The 23,167-nt window shown below is 47.1% G+C and overlaps 1 protein-coding gene across 2 annotated transcripts in view; it reads right to left on the reverse strand.

Annotated features, from left to right (window-relative positions):
* Positions 1–2,267: 2,267 nt before the first annotated feature.
* LOC307188045 (BEN domain-containing protein 5) overlaps positions 2,268–23,167 on the reverse strand; it is a gene marked incomplete at its 3' end in the record, with an annotated part of 1,401,459 nt that continues 1,380,559 nt past the window's right edge. The window contains exons 12-13 of one of the 2 annotated variants that reach the window (XM_079924747.1): positions 19,699–19,795; positions 2,268–2,376 (exon numbers count right to left, since the gene is read on the reverse strand). In XM_079924747.1, the coding sequence (XP_079780873.1) occupies positions 2,268–2,376; positions 19,699–19,795 (206 nt within the window). Of the gene's footprint in view, positions 2,377–13,498; positions 13,617–19,698; positions 19,796–23,167 lie in introns of those variants that run through there. The other variant, XM_079924746.1, reaches the window with a different exon arrangement.

Raw genomic sequence — 23,167 nt, forward strand, 5'->3', positions numbered from 1 at the left:
TCAATAGGGGGAAATGTCTAAAATTGTTAATATAAAATTATCTAACTGTTGTTAAAATATATTTAAAATACATTGAGTTATCTGTCTCTTGGTGGTGGTAAGTTATTTTCTTGAGGCTTTTTCCTATTTTTCAAATGTCAGAGTTTTCCAAACAAGCAGTATTATGTTCATAATCGGGATAAAGGAAATGTTACTGGTAGAAACTGATCAAGATTTCAACTATGATAAAAAAATAAAGATGCCTACAAAATGTATAACATCCCAACACTTTGTTTTTATTTTCCTTTTCCCTCGTCAAATGCACTAATTACTAAAAGGAAATTCAGCTTTCACGCAATGTCAAAGTGGACAGTAAGTAAGGGCAAGGCTGTGCAAAGGCCTAAGGAGTGTCTAAATCTGAGGTCCTTTGAGTCCAAGCTTTAGGCTACTGCCCTTCCCTGCCACGCCCCCCCCCCCCCCCCCACCAACACACACACGCAGTCTCTCCCTCTTTTGATCCTGCCCTGAGACTACTTTTCCTCACAATTTCATTTCAGCCACTCTTCTGGCTACCATTTGTGGTGTGGATTCCAAGCTGAAGTACCAGGTTGAGGCAACTTCGTCAACAGGCCCAGCATCAGTGATGACCCATTTGGTGCAGCTCGCTTGACCTAGCTCTAGATTTATTTCTTCTGAGGACTCCTTGACCTACCTGCCCATGCCCCATGCTGGTCACCCCAGTACATCAAACTCTATCTGCATCCCACCTCCCCCAGCCTCCATTTACCCGCTACATTGTAGGTAGAAATTACTCTTACAAAGGAGAAAGTCCCTCTATCCATCCTTATGCCCCGCTATCCATCCATCTATCCACCCATATATACATACCTATATACATACATCCTTTCACTCAGCACATAATCACTGGGTATGCAATGCTGTGCAGACACTTGTTAGACTCTTGGGATACAGAGTTGACTCAGACACTGTCCCTACCAAACTTACCAGCCATGGGACAGCAACGTCAATGCACTCAGGCCTCACTCGACCCTCTTGTGCCCATGTGTGGCAGATGCCTGTGCTGTCTACTTCACACCTCCTCAGTTCACCTGATTTCAGCACAGCCGTGGTGGACAGTTCCATGCACTTGGAACGGGACCAGGGCTGCCTCAGGGATCAGCCTTACAGAGGAGCAAGGGAAGGGGAATTTACACCCAAGGGGGCAGCCCTCAGTTGTTTCCCTGTCTTCCAGGGAGACAGCTCTGGGGAGTGCTTTTATACCAGTTCCAAGAAAGTTCCTGGAGGGATTGAGGCCCTTTCCCCTCAGTGGTAATTAGCTCATTAATACACACTTTACTGGGTTTTCTCCCTGTTCTGTCTCACTTTTGCCTCTCCCTTACATCTACTTCCAGGTATCACCTGGTGAATAAGCTGCTTGCTCTCAGTTTCTTGTCCAGGTCTCTGTTTTTGAAAGAACCCGAACTAAGATACCATGGCAGGCATTATGAATGGAAGGAAGGGAGGGATGGAGGGAGGGAGGGAGGGAGGGAGGAAGGGAGGGAGGAAGGGAGGAAAGAAGAAGGAGAGAAAGAAAGAAAGAAAGGGAAAGAAAGGAAGATTGATGGTATTATAGTGAGAGGAGAGAAGGACACTGTTGGAGGTGGACGAATGACCACCTGCTGTTGATGAAGGAAGACACTGTCACCTCGGTATCCGTTCACGATGAGGGACTGTAGCTTCTCTTGTGTGTGCCAGCCTGCTGGCTGGACTGATTATCTTAGAAATGCTAAGCCTAAGAGTCATGTGATTGTGACTAATAATAATAGTTACCTTTGAAGGACACTTCCATTTGCCAGGGACTTTATTTACATCATGTCATTTATTCTTCACAAACCTCCTGTGGCCCAGGCACTAATTAATCCCATTTTATAAGTGAGGAGCCTGCAGTTCATAGAGGTGGCTCAAGGTCCCATAATGGCAGAGCAGATCTCACCCGGGTTGTCAGATACCAGAGTCCATAGTCCTGTGCTCTCCTCTCTACACGAGTCTATTACAGCATCCGGTCAGGGTCCCAATTCTCCAGCTGCTTGGCAAGCAATTTATAACACATGCTCTTGAAATGCAGGTTTGCCTTCTCACAGGGTCTAGGGAAGCCTTAGTAGGGCTGTGCAGTGAAGTGCAGTAAGTAAAGCACAAGTCCATTTGTTACTCACCGTTAACCAACACTTAAGATAAAACATTGCTTTATTTGTCCTCTCCGGCAGCTCAAACACGCTCCATGGTATCTATTACACGGTGATGTTAATTAAGTCCACAGCACCGCACCTTCTGTGTGCAAGGTTCGCCGTGTCACCCGCTGGTCTCATCTCTCCAGAGGCCTCTGGTTCAGCATCAGGTCTGAGGACAGAAAGAATCTCTGGGAGGCCTGCCTCACCACCAGTGCTGCTGAGCTGAGTATGAAAGTTTACTACCTACACATCCTGCCCAAGCATTGGTCTAGAAACCTGACATGGTTTTCAAGGTCGATATGAGATCATCTTTCAGGGTGGGCAAGTGGGTTGGAGGGGTCCTAGAACTCCCCAAATGGCAGAATTGTAGGAGCCTTTAGGGATTGCCTAATTCAACAGGCTCATTTTATAGATGTGCGAACTGAGGTTGGGAGAGGGAGACTTACTTTTCTCAAGTTGCATAAATGCTAGTAGACTGGGATTTGATTCCAGATACTTTTGCTTCTGGTTCAAGCTCTTTCTAATGGATCATTTCAAGATCCCCTTGCCCCCACCCCCCTCCACTTGTGTGGTTGTAGAATGGATGCATGTGGAGAAGGTTAGTTCCTTCTCCCCACTAAGTCCATTTCCCCTGAAGTTCCTTAAAGCAATACCATGGATTAGGCAGAATACTCCTTTTTAATTCCATTCTGCAGGGGAGGTTGAGATTCAGAAGGAAGAAGACAGCAGCTGAATCAGGCTTAAATCCAAGCCTCTGAGTTAGCGCTCTTTCTAATAATCACATGGTCTCCTTAAGGCTGAATGAATGAGTGAACAAAAGGAGTGAATGGATGCTAAATGTGCTAAAGAATGAATTTAGCTATGCACAATGAATAAGGCTTAACATTTGAAAGTCCCCATCCTGTGTGTCTGCGTTTCAGCAAAGTCAAAGTCTCAGGGCCCCTGGAGCGGCTCCATGGAGCAACGAAGTGTATATTCACAGTGGCGCACTCTCCACTTCCAAACACTGACCAGGACTCAGCCTACTTTAGAGCAGGCCCTCAGCGAGTGCATCTAAAATTGAACAGAAGAGAATGTTCTGGAATCGTGGCTCTGAACCATTCAGTTCTCCAGGAGCAGCTTGGAGAGGAATTGGGGTATTAAGGAGAGCAGTCTCTCCCTTCCCAACACCATGCCACAGTTGTGTTTTCAACCTTCAGTCGAAGAATGAGAAAGAGGAAAACAGGCAGAAGCACGAAGAAGGCTGAGATACAGGAAGGAGCCATCAACACGAGGCCACCCACTGATGGGGTTAGGAAAGGGGCTGCTGGTGAGCTTCTTACCCTGAGGGACTGGTCTGGCTGGAACCCGCATCAGCCTTCCCTGGGACTGGGAAGGAGGAGAGGTGGTCCTGACATCCTCTGGGTACAGTCTGTGGGAGGCTGGGCAGAGGGGATGACGCAATAATATAGATGAAATGTCAAGAGATTAGATAGAATTTCAAACAGAAACTTAGCCCAGGACCTCAAACTAGGAGGCAATATAAAATGTGCTTAGAATCGACAATGATCTATAATCTAATGCTGAGTTATGCAAACATACATTCACAGCTACACACACCCACGTGTCACACACTCAGATATAAGGAGGTTACTCATAAAAGCCTCACGCACAATGCAAATATACCAGTACACACACATACACACACACACACACACACACACACACACACACACACTCATGCACTTACATCCGTCACAGTCACTTCACCTTTCCTACGTCGCCCAGCCCCTCCCCATCCCCCTCCTTTCTTTTTTTCTCTCCCATGAATGCTCTTAGCCTTAAAGTTTGACAGCTTTCTATATGGGCCTGTAAGCTAGGTTTGCTCCACTTTTCCCAGAAATTTAAGGAGTTGTTCTTATTTATGAACTTCTGGAGGGAAGGGGGTGTGGGAAGAGGGAAGGAGGGGCATCAGCCTCGCAGAAATGTTCTGCTAGAGCAGGCATCTCATCTTCGTGCCCATCATCATCATCATCGTCAGCAGCTGCAGCAGCAGCAATACCTGCCAATTCTCAGTGAATGGTTACTCTCTGCAGGGCCTTTTCTGGGCCCCGGGACCTGAGCAATGAGTAAGACTGGTTTTGCCATCTCTAATCATCTCACCCCAAGAACAAGGCAAAGTACAGTGGGGAAGATAGAGCTGATAAACAGGAGAAGTGAAATACCAAAGCCATTGCTAAGGGCCCGTGAAAGGTTTAGACAATAGTTCTCTAGAAGCTCAGAGGATGAGTTAGCACTGAGGGCTGGGAGGTCAGGGAAGACTTCCTGGAGGAGGGGTCTTGAAGGACAGGTAGCAATCAGGGCAGCAGACAGAAATGAAAAGTGGCTGGCAAATACAGGTGTTCAATAAATTTTGCTGGATGAATTAACGACAGAACAATCCAGGTCAAAGGCAAGGCATGGACCAGGTAGGGGACCTTTATGAGGTCTCAGAAAGAGGGGAGAAAATACTGGGAAAGACTTGTCAAAATACGGTTCTTTCCCAGTTATCCTCTCTTTGTATCCTCACAATACTCTTGAGAGTAGGTTGGTTGAAGATTATGTCCCCATTTTAAAGAGTAAGAACCGGAAACCAGCCGAAGCTCTGGGGTAACTCCAGACAGGGCGAGGGTTTTTGTGTTTTTTTTAATGTCATACAGCCAGGCAGTATCAGAGCTGGGAGCAGAAGCCTGTATCCCAGTGTCTACATTTTTAAATCCTTCTCCCTTTACAATTTGAATCCTGGGGGCAGGAAGTGGTTTGGAGTGGAGAAAGAGGAAGTCTGTAGGATATTTAGTGGGGAAACTCCCTCTAGCATCTGCTTTTAACGCAGGAGGTGGGTTAACAGAGGCCTCCTCTGCATTACTCCATCGTGACCTCCTGGCAAAACCTCCTTCTTGTCGTTAGAACTCTAAGGGTAGCGCCAGCTCTGCCTGTAAGACAATCGTTTCTCAGCGGCTGTTTCAAAGGCAGAGACTCAGGCACGGAGGACGTGCAGGGACAGACATCTAGCTGCAGAGGAGAACGCCTAGAGCCAGGCTCAGGGGAATAAGGCAAAAATGAGGTCGTACACAGGAACAAAGATGAACCGGTGAGCTCCCTGAGGCAGAGGCTTTTTATAACCAGCATTCCCTATGTATCGTTCTGTCAATCTTAGGACTGTACACAAAAAGGCAGAGGGGAAAATGGAAAGAATGTAAGCCCTGGGGGTCTGGTGACAACTAGGCTCCTCTACTTAGGAGCTGTGTGACTTTGGACAGGTTCCTTAACCTCTCTGAGCTTCTGTTTCCTTCTCAGGGAGCAACACCTGCTTCATAGGCTTGCTATAAGGATTACATGGAAAACAAAGCAACCCGGAGTGCAGGGCCTGGAGCTGAGCAGGCACTCAGCTGGGGCAGGGTAGCAGCTGCAGCAGCAGCAGTAGTAATAGTAGTAGTCGTAGTAGAAGATTAGCAGTAATAGTAGCAGCAGTAGTAACAGCAGCACCAACAGTAATAGCGGTAGCAGTAATAGTACTGGTAGCAGTGGTAGTAGCAGATTAATAATAATAGTAGCAGTAGCAGCATCGGCACCAATAGTGATAGTGGAAGCAGCAGTAGCAGCAGCAGAAATAGTAGTAGAATAGTAGTGGTAGCCATAGCGGCACCCATAGTAGTAGTGGTAGCAGCAGTAGTAGCAGCAGTGGTGCTGACAGTGCTGGTGGTGGTGGTAGTAGCAGTAGCAGCAGCAGAAGTAGTAGCTGTAGCCACAGAAGCAGCAACGATAGTTGTTTTCATCCTTATGAGAAGAATGATCTAATTGCCTTGGGCTCTGAAAGTGAATTTGGCCTTCAAGAAAAGACTGGAGATGAAGTATTGGGTTGGCCAAAAGGTTCGTTTGGGTTTTCCTTATATTGTCATTATTCTACTTCATAAAAATAGTCTGAGCAAAATTCACTGAGCTTAATCCTTTGGAGCTATGATAAATCAAAAAAACTTTTTGGCCAACCCAATGAATCTATGTCCTCCATCTGTCCTTTGAGAGCAGAGCCTTGAAGACCACCCAGGACTTCCGAGCGCAAGTCCAAAGCCCTCTACCATGCATGCTGCCTTGTATGTGGAGTTGGAATTTAGTTCTGGAGGTAAGGGGAGCTATGGATGAAGTCTGAGCAGTGGAATGTCTCAGAGGGGTCAGTGCTTTGGGAAGATAGATCTGTAATTAGGATCCAGCCATGAGGATAAGCTCAGGATGGAATTGTGGATTTAAGATGTGTCCATTCTTTTGTTCTGCTCCATTAACTGAGTGCCTCTGATAGGTCTGGAGCTGTGTTGGGTGCCATGAGAGGTATGGAGATGAATAAAACCTAGTTTCTGCTCTCAGAAATGACATGGTAATGAAGGAGGTGACTATCATCTCAGTGAAGTAATTGATACCTAGATAAATCAGCAGAGTGCTAGGGGACACAGGAAAAGGAAGCAGTTCATTACAACTGCGACTGGGGAGGATGACATGGAGTTGGAATATCTGAGCTAAGTCTCAAAGGATTTTCTTTAGTTAAGAAGAGTGGAGACGGTAGACGGATATGAGAAACGCTGAGCACGCAAGGCCAGCAGGATGTGGCAACTGACCGGCAGGGAGGCGAGAAAGACACAGAAGTGGCGTGATATCCAAGCTCCTGGCTCGGGCGATTGATTTGAAAGAGGTGCCACACACACGGGGTCACGTATCATAGAGATCGTGGGTGCTCCTTTGGAGAGAGGGAGGATAGATTAGAGGAGAGCATCGGAAGGCAGGGAGGTCAAGGGGGGGCTGTTCCAGCACCCCAGGCAGGACGTGGTGGTGGGAGTGAAGCGGAGGAAGAGCATGGACAAGGCAGAGGAAGGAAAATGCACAACAATCCTGCCAATAAGTATTATGTCCCCATTTTAAAGATGAGGAAAGTAAACTCTGCTTTAAATGATTCAAAGGACAACAGTAACAAGCGGTGGAGTTGACATGAAAACTCAGGACTATCTGACTCCAAAGTCATGCCATTATACTGCTCGAAGGCAGACGCATCACAGAGGCAGAAGCAATGAGCCTTGGTGACTGGCCGGCTATGTGGAGAGAGGAAGGGACGGGAATTATGACAAGGGCAAGGTTTCCAGCCTGGGCAATGAGGCGGGAAAAGAGGACGCTAACCAAGACAGCTGGTGACAGAGAGAGAAGCAGGTTTGGATTTAAGGCTGACATGGGGGCAGCCAAAAAGAAACCTGAGGCCTTTGGGGAACAAGTGAATTTTAAGCATTAAGGAGTTAAAACAGGTGTCGTAGGAATGACTTCCTGAATTGGTCAGCTTAGTGGTGAGGTTTGGGGTTGATCACAGAGGTAGCGGGATGTGGCAGAGTCAAGCGTGTACCCAGGTCCTGTTCTAGTTATTTACGAGCTGTGGACTATGGGCAAGGGACTTAACTACACCGATACCAGTTTCTTCTTTCTACAAAATAAGCCCTGTCCAGCATGCACCCTGAGTTTGATGAGAGCACATAGAGTTAATACAGGTGAGCGTGCTGCAGGGAATTCCTGAGTTTCAGCTAGCAGAGTGTATTGGTATGATAACTTCACAGAGATGACCCTGGGGACATTGTAGGGTCAAAAATAGCAGAGAAAGAGCCTCCTATACATCTTACTAAGATTTGTTTGTTGTTATTTTAATAAAACTGGTATCTTGCAGAACGTCTACGCCCCTCTCTTTTTAGTCTTGTCAGTTCTGCCTCAATTCAGTCTAGGAGAACGTTGTGTCCAGCGCTGTCTTCCCACCTGTTCTGAGCCCCCAACTTACAAAGACACTGATCCCTCTGTGTGACTGTCATTTTGCTAGATACTTCTCTCATTCCTGTCCTCATGCGGGCACGGTTTATACTTCTCTCTGCACTTCATTTGGGAGTGAGAAAAGCTTTGGCTTCAAGGAAAGGGGTTTCCAATCCTGGCAAGTTAAAGGTGGAGGTTGGGGAGAGAGTTCTACTCTATGCCAGGTATTTTAGAGATGTTATTCTATTTTGAAAACAGCTTTATTGAGGTATAATAGATATACAAAAACCTGTATATATTTAATGTTTACAATTTGACAAGTTTGGTCATAGGCAGATTAGGTATCTGCCTATGTTGCCATCATCATAGTCAAGGTAACAGACATATCCATCACCTCCAAATATTTCCTTGTTTTTTTTCTGTCTTTTGTTTGTTTTGTTGTTGTTATAAGAACACTTAACATGAGATCTACCCTCTTAACAAATGTTTCAGTGCACAATACATTACTAACTAGAGGCACTGTGTTGTACATAGATGTCATTATATTTACTTTTCACAATAACTGTGGGAGGTAGGTATTATCATTCCCATTTTACAGATGTGGATCCTGAAGCTTAAAGAGGTTAAATTCTTTGCCCAAAGCCATACAGCTAGTTAGTTAATGGAAGAGCTAGGATTCACATTTCAGTTTACCTGACTCTTTCAGCCCAGGCTGTCCCTATTATGTTATAATGTCTCCCCTATTCTGTCTGTCCTGGTACCCCAGTGGCTGAGCTGAGCCATAAGGGAAACGACCTCTAATCTTGGTGCCCTTAAAGTGCTCGGGAGGCAGGACTCAAAGAAAATATCTGAACAAAAATTGAGGGACACAGTGGGCTCAGCTCACACACTGAGGAGGGAATGATACAACACTTGAACTAGATTAGCTTCCTGGGGTCAGTAACCCAGAAGGTGCCGGGATGGGCCCGGTAACAACTACCTTGCTGAGCTTCCAGGAATCCTGGAAGATCTAGAAGCTTTTGCATGTCAAGTGATAAATGAAACCCTACCCTGTTGGAGTGCCCAGTAGGGACTCAGACAGGTGTGTGGGAATGAGAGATGGGAAGAAGATAGGGTTTCATCGGCAGGTGCTAACAAGTTCCTGAAATCTTGACACATACACCCAGCCTGGAAACTTACTTTCTGCTTTTTTTTTTTAAATGGCATCAGTACAGTTTAATAGAATATTGATTTATTGCAAGGTACAACGTACCGTGACATGCCATTCTTTTGTCTGTGTGAGCTCCATTAGTGCGGAGAGCAACTGTTGAATGTTTGCTCTTGTACCTTTATTTCTTCAAAATTCAATCTCTGATTCAGCTTTTTCATATACCTAGCTGCCAGACTGGGTCAGAGCAGGGTTACGTCAGTGAGCAACTGTTAGAAGCAACCATGACACATGAAGAGAGGGTCCAAGAGAAAGGAGGTGAAAACCTAGAAATTCCTCTAGGATTTGGATCAAGTATAACTAGCCAAACTCTGCAATACATGATGAAAGGATTTGGCCTGATCTTTTTCCTGTTTGGGCCTGATTTTACTTGGAAACTAACAGAGAAGGTCCCATATAGGGTAGTGGGAAGGGAGCTGGGTTTGAATCCAGGATCTCACTAGCCACATGAATACAAACAAAGTATTTTACCTTTAGGGGTCTTCATTGTCTCACCTGAGAAATGAGAAAATGACACTTATCACAAGAAGCCGTTGGGAGTATCAAATGCGGCAATGGATGTAAAGGCAGCTGGCACGATGCCTGGCACACAGTAAATGTTCAAAAATATTTATGAATTGAATTGATGCTCTACAAATGTTAATCACTCCAGATTTCCATGCTTGGCACTGCACTCACTACTTAGGAAAATGAGTCGGGGGCCTCTTAGGCAAGTTTCAGGCGTGTCATTGAATTACAGTGAAAGGACAAACGCTCATCCTGTGCCCCTCCCCCATTCAGAGGCAACTGGGAGAGTAGCTGAAGGCCTCCTCCTGCTGCGGCAGAAGCAGCAGCAGCAAAGCAAACATCGTCAGAGGCAGGTGACCCAGCCTCTACTGTGGGCTTCAGCACGAAGCATCTGGGTGGCCTCCGGCTTGTGGCTTCTCTGCCACAGCTGTCTCTGAGCCTGTGGACTCATGCAGAGCAAAACTGGCACTGTTTATGGAGATTTGTGTGAGAGCCAGGTAGAGGCCCAGCGTGTCCCTTCCCTCTCCTCCCCTCCTTTTTGCATAATCATCTCACTCTCCTTAATACACTGGTTTGGTAGCCGGTTCTACCCACTGCGGCTCTATCCTGAGAAGGAAGAGAGCAGACAAGAAGAGAGGCTACAGCGCCCCCTGCTGGGGCTGGGTGGGCTGGTAGCTTCTAGCCAGTTCACCTGCCGGCTTGGTGCTGTCCTCCATCTCAGTGCTGAAACTCTTCCCCTCTAACCTGAGACCATTAGATATAACCTGGCCTAAGAAAGCTAGGGAGCTGCAGATCAGGCTGAGGCCACAGGGAAGTCCACTGGCAACCAGTGTGGAGATACAGACATCCCTTTTGCAAACACATCCTACAGTCTGCCTTATATTCATGTATTTTTCCCTCATAAGGATCGCTGAATGTTAGCAGGTCCATATTCTGTAATTCAGAGACATTTAATGTCACTTGTTTAGTGTTAAATGTGACTTTTTGTACTGTACACTCCATTGTCTGACATCAGGAATGTGAGTCCCATCTCATGCCATTTCTCTTCAGAGTTATAGAATAGGAGGTGATGCCACGGAGCATCCAGCATCCCCCTAGAGTTCCTCCAGATGCTCAGTCAGATTCTGCTTGCATACCTCTACTGTTGGGGAACTCAGTGTCTCTCAACAGAGCCCATCCAATGGTCGACAACTCTATTCCCTAGAAGGTTTTCCTCACGTTTGAGCTGAAATTTGTCTTACTGAGACTACCTCCCTAGATTTGGTTCTTACTTTTGGCAACATAGAACAAGTTTGCTTTTTTGGACAAAGAGAATGTCCAAGATGTTTTCTTCAACTTTTTAGAGATTGCGATCTTGCTTTCCTACCCCTGCTCCCTCTTATTTTTCATCTCAGGGATAAACAGCTCCAGTCTTCTCATCCGTTTCCAATGGGAAATGATTTGCAGACCCCTCACCATCCTGGCCACACTCCCAATAAGAGCTATCATTTATTGAGCACATTTGCTGACATTCCCCACACCTAAGTTCATCAAACCCACATAACTACTGTAATGAGGTAGACATAATGATCATCATCTTACAGGAAACTAAGATTCGGAGAGGTTAAATAACTTACCCAAGATCACACAGGTATTAAGAGACAGAACCAAGGTTTGAATGCAGCATTAGAACCCAGAGCTGCCTGGCTCCACTAGCATGCCTGAGCTTATAAAGCCTGTGATCTAATTAATCAACACAGTTTTTAAAAAGTGGGTCTGTAACTGAGGATATTCTATTGATAAAAAGTTGATGAAAATAAATGATTTTTTATGTCAATGAAGATTTGCTAAAATGGATATCAGTTCACTCCCAGTAAAATGTAAATTGGAAATGTACTATGTCATTATTTAATATGCAGTATAAATCTATAAAATGATCCACCTTAGCACCAAAAATAAAGGAGGGCCTAGGGCTTCCCTGGTGGCGCAGTGGTTGAGAGTCCGCCTGCCGATGCAGGGGACACGGGTTCGTGCCCCGGTCCGGGAAGATCCCACATGCCGCGGAGTGCGCGCATCCGGAGCCTGTGCTCCGCAACGGGAGAGGCCACAACAGTGAGAGGCCCACGTACCGCAAAAAAAAAAAAAGAAAAGAAAAGAAAAGAAAAAAGGGGGGGCCTAAATATGGTCACATTATGGAAGCAGTCTGACCAGGGAAAAGTAGATCTGGACTATCACCTCTGATTTTATGCGATCTGTCTCTATTTATGCCATCTCAAGAGATGCTCTCATTTCTGAAAGCTCTGACACACTGTTGGCTCGTGCTGAGACGGTTGCATTCAAATAAACTCCCCAGGACTCTGCTGCACGAGCTGCTGGAAAGTCAAGCCTTGACTGTTCTTCCTTATCTTCATGACAGAGTCCCTGACAGCAAAGTGAGCGTTACACCAAATTGGGTCAACCAGCTGGTTCTTGAGGGAGTGAGAGACCTAGAAGGAAAGGTGCCAAGAACACCCAGAGGAACAGAGGAGCTGCAGAAAGCACTTTATTTGTGTTCTTCTGGGCAACAAGAACCCAGGGGAGAAGCTGTATATACAACACAACATTTGTAGCCGACTCACATATGGTTCTTTGTTTTCATTTCTGAAAAGCAATAAGCAAAGGGAGCATAAGCTTTGCTCTCAATTTTTGCAACAAAGTTTGAAAATCTCCAACCCAAAACAAAAGAATCCTAAACTGAAGCTTTGTGCTAAAGGCCCTCCCTCCCTTGAGCCTCTCTTTCTCTCCCTATCTCCTAATCCTTATTTCCGGGAGGTCATTTTAATTAGCAGGCTGTCATGGTGACTCAGCCTGCTGCTTCACAGACAGGCAGGGAGCCGACTCCCCTGGACCCATTCATCATGAAAGGCACATTACTCCGTAGAAAAATGCACAATTTTGAGCTTGGTCCACCTTGGGAATTGCCCCTGCTGTTGTTTTATTTTATCATCCCCACCTGCCTCAGAGTGCATCCTTTTGTCTTTTGCATCTCCTGTCCCTGGCGGTCTGCCTCCTCCCCCCTGTTGCAGATTTTCCATGTCCTTGTCTTCAGTGGTCAGGTTTGATCTCAGACACCAAGATCTAGAGATCTTAACCATGAGAGACCTTTTGGAATGTGTGTCTATTACTTTTTGTTTTAGGAGCTAAAGTTTCAATGAAACGACCCAGGTCATTGGGACATAGCTCTCAGAGCAGTTTTCTGAAGTTGCATGCTGGGGTTTAGGGGAGTCAGGGAGCATGCAGCTCATAAATTAACCGTATGTCTAAGACCATCGTGATCTCAAAAATTCTGTCCCATTGTTCCCAACAGTGCATTTGTCTTCGCGTTGTACGTGTTGTTGCTATTGTTCTGGGTCAGCAAATGTGGACACCGCACTTCTAAAAGCGAAAACTGTAGCCTAGCCTAAAAGGTAAACATCTGTAGTAACGGCACAACTTAGAACAGTAAAGGGGCTGGAAAGCAGTGACCTGAGAAGGGACGTGTGGGTTTTCTCTTCCTGTGAGGGTCTCTATGTTGTGGAAAATAGCATCTGTACTCATCTGGTTTGAATCTCCTATTTTGTTCTTAAGCCTGAAGGTGAAGGCTCACAATTGATTTTCCACTGGTAAAAGGGAAAATCGATGATGAAATTTCTCATGTTTTCCCTTCCCTTTCACTAGCTTATACATTATCTCACAGCCATTATCTTGGAAACTAGAGAAGGGTGATTAATTTCATGCCCCAGCAGAAAATGCATGCTCCTGCCACCACAAGACCTCCCCGGACTCCACGTCCTTAAAAAGAGTTTGAAGGGTCTTTGTGGTTCACTGAGCTCTTCTTGCCCCCTTTGCTGTTGGGGTGGCTGCTGGCTGGGCCCCGCAGGAGTGGGTGCTTGTAGGGGGGGCGTTCTTTCCTGTAAAGGGGGAGATAACAGAAAGAGAGAAGAAAGACAGCACATATACACGCTGTACTGCAATCACTTGTGTGCATGTCTATCTCCCCCCACTGGACTGTGACCTCCTAGGAGCAGTGGCCTTGACTTCCTCTTCTCTGCATCCCAGGAACCCAGCCCAGGGCCTGGTTCAAAGCAGGCAGCATGACTCAATGGAATGACTGTTAGATGAATGGATGGATACGTTGTATCATTCTGGTTCTGGAGAAAACCTAACTGTCCTATAGTTACAAGTCTTCCACACCTCCAACTTGATTCTAACTCATTCTATCCATTTCACAACGGGATGGGCATGAACCCATAGATGAATTGCAGCTTGGCAGATCCAGGGAGCTCATTCCCTTCATAACCATCATGGGCTCCAGAGTTCCCTTTATATTTCTCAGTATAGCCTAATTATGGCATTTCATGGTGGGTCTGTTTCCCCTACAATCTTGGGGGCTCTCTGAAGGCAGAGATGTGTCTAGTTCATCTCTGTATCCCAGCACCCAGCACCCAATGCAATACCTTTAACACTACTCTTCAGCAATTATTCACTGTCTGTTCTGCTCACACACTAGGCTATGAGCTTCTGATAGGCAGGGACCCAGTTTATCCAGTTTGCATTTTTCCTCATACGGGGCCTTGTTTGTGTGTTATGTTGTTGAGTGACAAACTGATGTGCCATTCATTCAAGCATTGGGTTAAGATTTATTTGCAGCGGAAAGATTAGCCAATCCAGAAAGAACTGAACTGAATTCCCTGGTCAGCCATATATGAGAGGGATGACCTTGAGCAAGTTGTTTAACTTCTCTGAGTTTCATTTACAAAACGAGGATAAAATATTCCAATCTTGGAGGGTGGTGTGAGGTTAAATGAGATAATATGAATAAACTCACCTAGCATCTTCCTTTGCCTACTATAACTTACAAAGGCATGGTGCTAGGTGCTAGGTGCTAGGTATGGTCCACTGTACTCTGGAGATGACAAAGTTGAGTCAGACGTTGATGCTGTCCTCAGGCTGCTTACACTTTAGTAGAGGAGACAGTTATACAAAATAATTACACAAAATAATAAAGAACTATAATGCATGGAAGAAAATGGTAATGCCACAAATATGGGAATCTCTTGGGCTGTTTGATTTAGGATTCGAGATGTGACTTCTTATAACCCATGATGCTCTGACCCTGGAGTATCATTTTCCTTCATTGCCGATGAGTCATGAATAAGGTAAAGACAGAACAGGTGGCAGCACACAAAAGGGACACCTTGCCCTAATGTAGCTCCTCTACCAGGAAGCCTCACTGTCTAAAATGCCACACTCATGAGGGACCTTGCTAACATAGGAAGGCCATCTAGCATGGGTGAGGTACACCTAGATCTTAGTACCCATCAACAGCCTGGAACATATGCTGGAATGTTGTTTACAGGCGACGTGATCTTGAAGAAGTCCCTTTGTCCTCTAGCCTCTGTTTCTTCATTTCTAAAATAGTAGAGCCCATGTCCTTCCTGCATCATAGGCTCTGGTAAATGGGGTTGGGGAAGAGTTTTGCCGATTACAAGGTGTCATTCATATGTCACTGAGAGTGCGGGTCTTCACACCCAAAGGAAGCATGGGAAATAAGATGGGTTTGTTTCTTTGCGGGTGAAGCCCAGGTATGATCACAGGTAGGGCAGCCCCAGGCAGATGGTGTGCGTGAGGAGAGGGTGTGCAGTGGCTGGGGAGGAGTGTGAACGTGCAGAATGACTCTGGGGCCATTACAGAGCCAAAGAGCACCTGCAGCTCAAGATGGGGGCACAGAGAGAGGCACTGGTAGGCAAGCATCTCACACCTGGGCCCCACAGAGATGCTCCTTTTCCTATCGTGCCCTCCAGACTCACCTCCTTTGGGAAGCTGACTCCCCAGAAAGTAAGCCTCTCTCTTCCAGAGGCTTCTGCAGCACTTTGTGCCTAATCTCTTAGTACACCACTTTCTAGGGAGTTCTTTGCCCAGCTATTTTTCTCACGGGACTGTGGGTTGGATGCATTTGATTTTTCTCTACAATTCCTGAGTGGTATGGAGTAGATGCTTGAAGGTTGTTTGATGAATTGAATGAATTTTTAGTCCCATCTTTATCACCTCTATTGCCCTAAACATCCTGGCCTGTCATTGCCTTAGAATGTGTCTTTTCAGGTTCAGCTCCCTGCCTTTTACAACCTTTCCCTCAACCTGGAATGCCCTCTCTCCTCCTTCTGTTTCATCCATTGGAATTCTACATGTCCTTTGAAACCAAGTTCAAGCCCCACTTCGTCCATGAAGCCTTCCTGGGATACTCCTGCTGGCTGCCGAATGTTTACCAGATGGTGTGGGAGAGTAATTTCTGATTGGGTCTCACTTTTCACGATAACACGAAGGGGTTGAAGTAGACGATTCTTAGGGGCTTCTTCAGTTCTACCATTTTATAATTCATACATTTAGGGCTTATTTAGGACCTATTCCCAGCTAGGCCCTGCACCTGGCACTAAGGATACAGGAGTGATAAAATAATTCCTCAAGGAGCAGCCCATCTAGTGGAGGAGCCAGACATGCAAAGATGTCACAGCATGCAAAGATGCTGTGACAATACGCTATGGGACGTACCATGCACACGTGTGTGCAAAATCAGTTCGGGATCCAGCAGAGAGGAAGGAGCTCTACCTCAGGTGGAGAGCAAGGACAAAAACACAGAGGTATGATGTCTGGACTGGGCTTTGAAAGATACGTTGGCATTTGTCATCTACAGACAGTAAGGGAGAACATTCCAGAAAGAAGGAAAAGGATGAACATGGAGGTATGACTTGCTGACTGGGAAAGCCGGTGGGGTGGAGAAGGTGCTCACAAGGGAAAGGTGTGTGCTAGGAGGCTGCATATGAAGTTTTAAATGTAGGCCAGGGCCTTGAACAGCCAGAAGATGAACTGAAATGGGAAGCCATGGACGGTGTTTTGAAAGAGGGCACAATCTGAGAGGTAACTGAGCACATTTACACATTGCTCAGTATTGTTTGCTATCTTTGCATGTGTACATGCTTTCTCCTCTGTGAATCTGAGCTCCTGATGGGCAAAGGTTATCTATGTTCCCCCAGCATTCACTGCAGGGCCTGCCACGTGGTGGGCTCCAGTGTGATGCAGAGCTGATGATTCCCACCCCCATGCCCCGCACACACATACCCAAACCCCAGCGTGGAGGCAGCCCACCGGCACTGAGCCTGAGGCCACCTTACACTTAGAGGCCCACCCTCCGTGCTCATGCTCTGTCTCCGCACAGAGGCTTACCTGGCCTGCTCATTTCCCCTGTCTAATTTGTATGCACCTCGCTGGGGCATTTTGTGTCACTGTGGTCGAGATAAGCGCGGGGTCTCAGCTCTGGTCATCAACGCCATGTCCCTGAGCCTGCACTCTCAGGCCCACATCCTGGCCTCCCCAGGGACCTTCCCCGAAGGGCGGCACAGCACCCAGGGATGCTGACAGGCTCCTACCAGCACGTGGGTGGAAACTGACACAGTATAATTGTCCGTAGACATGAGAGAAAACAAAGATTAATTTTGAGTCAAAACATATAATTTTCCTTTAAAACCAGAACTGCTCTTTCATGTATGTTATTTGATGCTTGGGTGGAAAATAATACAAAAATTGGGAAGTATTCAAGTCCCACATCAGAGCCTTGTATCCTCCTGAGATTCATTTTTTCAAGAACTGCTGACCAGTTGAGAGCTAAGACATATTCATAGTTTGATGAGGTAGAGATGTGGGGATGGAGAGAGTTTTTATTTTGTTTTTCTTAGGCGAAGGGTGGGCGCATTTACCACAAGTCCTCAAGGCTATGAACTTTGAGGAATGAGCTCTCCAGCTCTTCTCTAACGAGGGCTGCAAAGCTCAGGGAAATGAGGTCCCATGAGCAGGGCCCTGAACTCCCCTGAATGCTTTAGACCCAGTTTCAGGGTCCTGCCTCCCCCATCTCAAAGAACTCTTCACTAACTGATGCTGAGAACACCAGGCTGGGGATGGTGGGGCCTGGCTCCAGCCATGGCTGTGACCAATCCTGTCTGCTCCCTGGGCCTCAACACTTCATCTGCATCATGATGATGGCTACTCTCCCTGGGTGTCAGCACCATTTTACTGACAATGCAACATTCAAGAACAAAGTGGGAAAGGATCGGGATAATTTTATTCAGGCTGACAGAGGACCTGAAAGAGACAATCCCCAAATTAACTTGTAAATGAGATTCTAACAATTCTTTTGAGTTTTACAGAGCTTTACATTTTTAAGAACATAACCAATGACTTCTAAGGATGAATTGAGCACCATTCTCTAGAGGTGAGCTCTTTAACGTCGGGGTCACGCCTTAATCATTTACTCGTTCAAGCACCCCCTCTGCCCAGACACTTGGCACAAAGTGTTGTTTTCCCTAAATGAGTGAATGAAGGGATGTATACATGCACGCATGCTCAGGACAGCCTAGGCACTGTGGGAGGACAGAGAAGAAACACAGATGCTCCTTCTGAAGACTAATCCACCAGGATCGGGGGGAACAACCTGAGACAAAGTATGAGTCAGAGTACATTGTGTTGCAGATTCCTTGTGGAGCTGGGACTCAAGAGGTGGGACTCCCAGCCTGATGGGACGTGGGTCCTGAGAGATCATCCAGCCCAACCAGAGAAGACCAGGGACTTGCCCCAGGCTGTGACGAGCTGTCTGGAAATCTGGGACTGCACCCCAGAAGCCAGAGGAGATGGAAACATTTATTGAACACCTACTGGCGGCCAGGCACTACAGCACGCTTGTATCTAATTTTTAAAACCGTCCTTATTACGCCCACTTTAGGTAGGAGGAGAAAGGTTTCACGAGGCCAGGAAGCTTGCCTAATATCTCACAAGCTAGCATGAACTTGAGACAGAATTTGAACCCACACTGAGGTGGAGCTTAGCTGGACTTCAGTCCAGCTTTAGAATCATAAACGCCTAGGATCAAATTCTGCCTCTGTCAAAGTATCTTTGACCTCAGGCAATTCTCGTCACCTTTCTGAGCTTCCTTTTCCTCATTTGTAATATGAGGAATAAATTGTCTAGGAGGACTGAATAAGACCATATACAAAAAGTACTTTGCTCAATAAATAGTAGTGATTAACACTGTGTTTTGTTAATAACAGGTAGGGAGGAAGGTACATCAGGGCAAAAGCCCTGAGACAGCAAAGCGTTTGGGCAAGGTCATGGGCAAGGTCAGTGGGAAGACTGGTTTGGCAGGAGCAGTAAGTTGGATGTCGTCATGTCCTTCAAGGAAGCTGGACCACTAGGAGAGTAGGAGATGAGGTCAAGAGGTAGGACGGGGCCAGCACATTCCAGATGCCACTGGGTGTCACTGCCCAAATGCTCACTGGGCTCACCGCCAGCAGTCATGGGAACACCCAGCACTCTGGGCTCTGGTCCAGCCCTCAGGAAGGACACTCATCTCCTAACCTTCTTTCTTCACCAGCTCAAGAACTTGGCCCCAGCAGAGGACCTGAGGGGAAACTTCTAAGGGATGTGTCTTCTCAGCCCTGAGGCTTTGCATCTTGATAGAAGGGGACTCTCATGTGCTCGGGGTACATACATGCCTGGCACCGTGCAGGGTGCTCTAACACACATCTCTTAATAATCTTCTAAGTGAGCACCACTGTCCCCACTTTACAGATGAGGAAATTGAAGGATCAGAGACCTTATGAGCCTAGATGACATAGGAGCTATCAGATGAAGTAGCATATGGAAACACCCAGACTAGCTTGGAACAGTGGCTGGACTCAGCCTCCCAGCAACTTCCATCCCTGTCGGTTCCCATGTTAGACCCAGAAATGTGACCAACCCCTCACTGTCTGACCCCATAATTATACTTCAACTCAGGAAATGTGCTGTTAAGCCCTTCTGCTCCGTACACTCTCTGTGGCAGGGCCAATCATCTTCCCCGTGACACAGATGGGAAACCGAGGGACAGGGAGAGGCTAAGTGAAGCTGCCCCCAACAAGAAGCCAGTTAAGCAGGACGCAAGGCCCTGCTGCTCTGCTCAGCACTTACCGCAGCCTTGGCATGGGGATCGTCACTTTCTCCACCATGGGGTTCAGCCGGTAATAATCCAAGAACGTTCTCGCCACGTTCCGCCCCAGCTTCATATCTGCAAGGGTGGGTGTTAAGGAGCAACTCTGGACTAGTAAGAAAAGTGAGAACAGTCACAAAACAGTATCACCACTCACTCTTCTAAGTGTTGTATGGACTGTCTTTTTTGATTTTCACGAAACCTTAAATATTATTGATAGATACTATTATTTTCCTCATTTTCCAGATGAGGAAACTGAGATGTGGAGAAGTCCAATAATTTGCCCAAGGTCACAGAACTGGGAAGGAGAGGAGCCAGGATATGGGTCTAGGTAGTCTTACCCCGAAGCCTGTGTTCAGAGCTTTCAGAACCTACTGCACCCCTTTGGGAATCACTGGGCTTCCATGGTCTGCCTTCAGCTGGCTTGGGGTGGAGGCAGATAAGCAAGACTCGAGGGCAAGAGACCCTTTGTTGCATATAGACCAGGGCCTACTTGACCCCGGGGATTAGTCACCTACTTTGGTAACCTTGGGGACAATGATAAAACCCTCTCACCCTAAACAGTATCCCCGTTCCACCTTGAAATCTACCAATTACGAATCCTTAGGGTAAGCGTTCGTGACCTGTTAAAGTACAAACTCCCTGGGGAGGGGAAAAGGGTCAATTCCATATTGACCATTAACATTTTAGTATAAATTAGCACAGCAATGATCTATTCAACAACATGGAGCACATGCTCTATGTATTACCTATTATTATCTATAACTCTGGGGCTTCACGTGAGCTGTCTCCTCTCCCTGAAGCGCCTTCCCCTTCCCTTTGGCTAATTTTTAACTATCAATTCTCCAGTTAGGTGATGTCTCTTTAGTAAAGCCTCCCACAGTACTCCTCTCCCAGGTCTATGATTGGTGCCCTTGCCCCCTACTTCCGTGGCTTCTGAACTGACTTCATTCAAAGCACTTATCTTTTATCTCATATCTCTCAGCTCTGAACGTCCAAGCCATCACCAACTCTTACCCAAGGGACCTCCTATCTCTTCGGTTTCTCCACTTTTCTCCAGGTCCCTGCTGTTCCCCTAGAAAAGGCCAGCACCATCTTTTCCTTGAATTGCTGTCATCCTGTCCTCATGGCCTTCCTGCCATAAGAGTGCCTGTCTCTACTCCATCTTCTATAACTTTGCTGGTGGGGGTGGGGTGGGAGGGTAGTTATTCTAAAACGCAGATCTGACCACGCTACCCAGCTGAGCAAAACCCTTCAGTGGCTCCCAGTTGCCTGTAAGGTTCAAATTTTGGAACTTGATCTACCGGGTCCTCTGTAGTTAGGTCTCAGCTTTGTGTTTGTTGCCTCCCACCTTCCACCCCTCGACCTTCACGCTCCAGTGATACTGAACTTCTTCTACCTCCAGACCTTTGTCCATTCCATTCCATCTTCCCAGACCACTCTCCCCTCTGCCCACAGGCCTTACAGGGCAGACTCCTTCTCAGCTTCCAGACACCTCAGTTTAGTTGCCCCTTCACTGGGTACCACTCAGCCACCATTCTACCCAGGCTCATGGAGGTGGGCTAGCATCTGTGGACAGTTGAGTGAGTTCTCACCACTCTCTTCAAGACGTCTCCAAGCTGGCGTTGGATGTGGCCCAGGACATGAACACCAGCATTTATGTAATGCCTGGCATCACACGGGCGCTTTGCTTACATATGCATTTTAAAAAACCCAGGGAGGAAGGCATTTTTATCTCCCCTTTGCTCTGGGAGGTTAAGAAACTTGTCCAAAGCTATATAACTGGAAATGGTAGAGTCAAGACTCCAATTTGGGAGTGTCTGACTCCAGAACCGTGAGCTTTCCACCACTCTGGGCTGTTTCCCAACTTGAAAGCACCTTTTCTGTCAAGGGCTGAGTCATCCCAGGCCAGTGCCTGGTGGGAGAAGGAGAAACGCCAGACGAGTTGTTTAAGACAGTGAGACGTGCCGCAGGCTTGCTGTGCTCTGGGGCTGCCACCTGCTTTCTTCTTCTGGTTGTGACCGACCTTCTCTGTCCCCTCCTTTAAAAAGTTCACAAGCTGGTGTCAGGCATGGGCTCTCAGACCAGCAGACCCTGGAGGCAGTCTCGCCACCAGGGCCTGCAGAAGTGGCTGGCTGCTTCAACCTAGCCAGGCTCTAGCTGGCTTGGGGTGACCAAATCACCATTGCGTGTGTCAACAGTAAGAGCTGCAGGGCTTCCCTGGTGGCACAGTGGTTAAGAGTCCACCTGCCAATGCAGGAGACACGGGTTCGAGCCCTGGTCCAGGAAGATCCCACATGCTGTGGAGCAGCTAAGCCCGTGCGCTACAACTACTGAGCCTGTGCTCTAGAGTCTGTGAGCCACAACTACTGAAGCCCACGTGCCACAACTACTGATCCCGTGCACCTAGAGCCTGTGCTCTGCAACAAGAGAAGCCACTGCAATGAGAAGCCCATGTGCCACAATGAAGAGGAGCCTCCACTCACCACAACTAGAGAAAGCCTGCACGCAGCAACGAAGACCCAGCACAGCCAAAAATAAACAAACAAACAAACAAACAAAACAGTAAGAGCAACAGGGGCGCAGAGGAAGGGAGAGCTTCCTGTGGACGGGGCTGAAAGATTGTAGTAGAAGTTTTGGAATCAAATGTACCTAATCTGAATCCAAATCCTGGCTCGGCCACGTGCTGTGTGGGGCAGATTGTACTTTCCAAAGATGTCTGCAACAATGTCTCCCATCTCACCTGTTATTCTATGATGTGACCTTGACACTCCCTCCACTGAGAGGTGGCATCTGTATCCCCTCTCTCTGAAGCTGAGTGGGCTTTGTGACTCACTTGCCACCAGAGGAATGGCAGAAGTGACAGTGTGGGACTTCTGAGGAGAGGCCAGAAAGGCAGATATAACTTGTACCTTTCCTGCTCGAATGTTCCAGCTGGGGCCCTGAACTTCCAGGCATGCTGTCTGACTGCCCTGAGGCCAGCATGCTGTGAGGAAGCCCAAACTAGCCCATGGAGGGGCTGCAGGGAGAGGCCCTGAGCCTTTGTGGAGAGATTACTTTAGAGAGAGATTCCTGGCCAGCCCGCAGCAGCTCCTCCAGCACACTACTGCTCCAGCTCCAGCTCCAGCCACTGTCTCACTGTCACTGCGTCAAAGATGCCAAGCTAAGAGCACTCAGGGGAGCCCTTCCCAAATTTCTGACCCACAGAACACAAGAGAGAATAGCTGTGGTTTTAAACACTAAGTTTGGGGGAGATTTGTTACGCAGCAGAGGAGAACTGAGACACAGCGTGGCCTTGCAGAGCCTTTCCCATCTCCCTGAGCCCTCATTTCCTCACCTGTAAAATGTGAATAACAATGGCTGCCTCACAGGATTATGGTGGTGAGGTATGTCACTAACACGTGGGCGCTGACTAAGTAAGTGCATGAATGGGGCCAGAGGGAAGCCTGA

Source organism: Stenella coeruleoalba, assembly GCF_951394435.1.
Source record: "Stenella coeruleoalba genome assembly, chromosome: 1".
NCBI classification, from domain to species: Eukaryota; Metazoa; Chordata; class Mammalia; order Artiodactyla; family Delphinidae; genus Stenella; species Stenella coeruleoalba.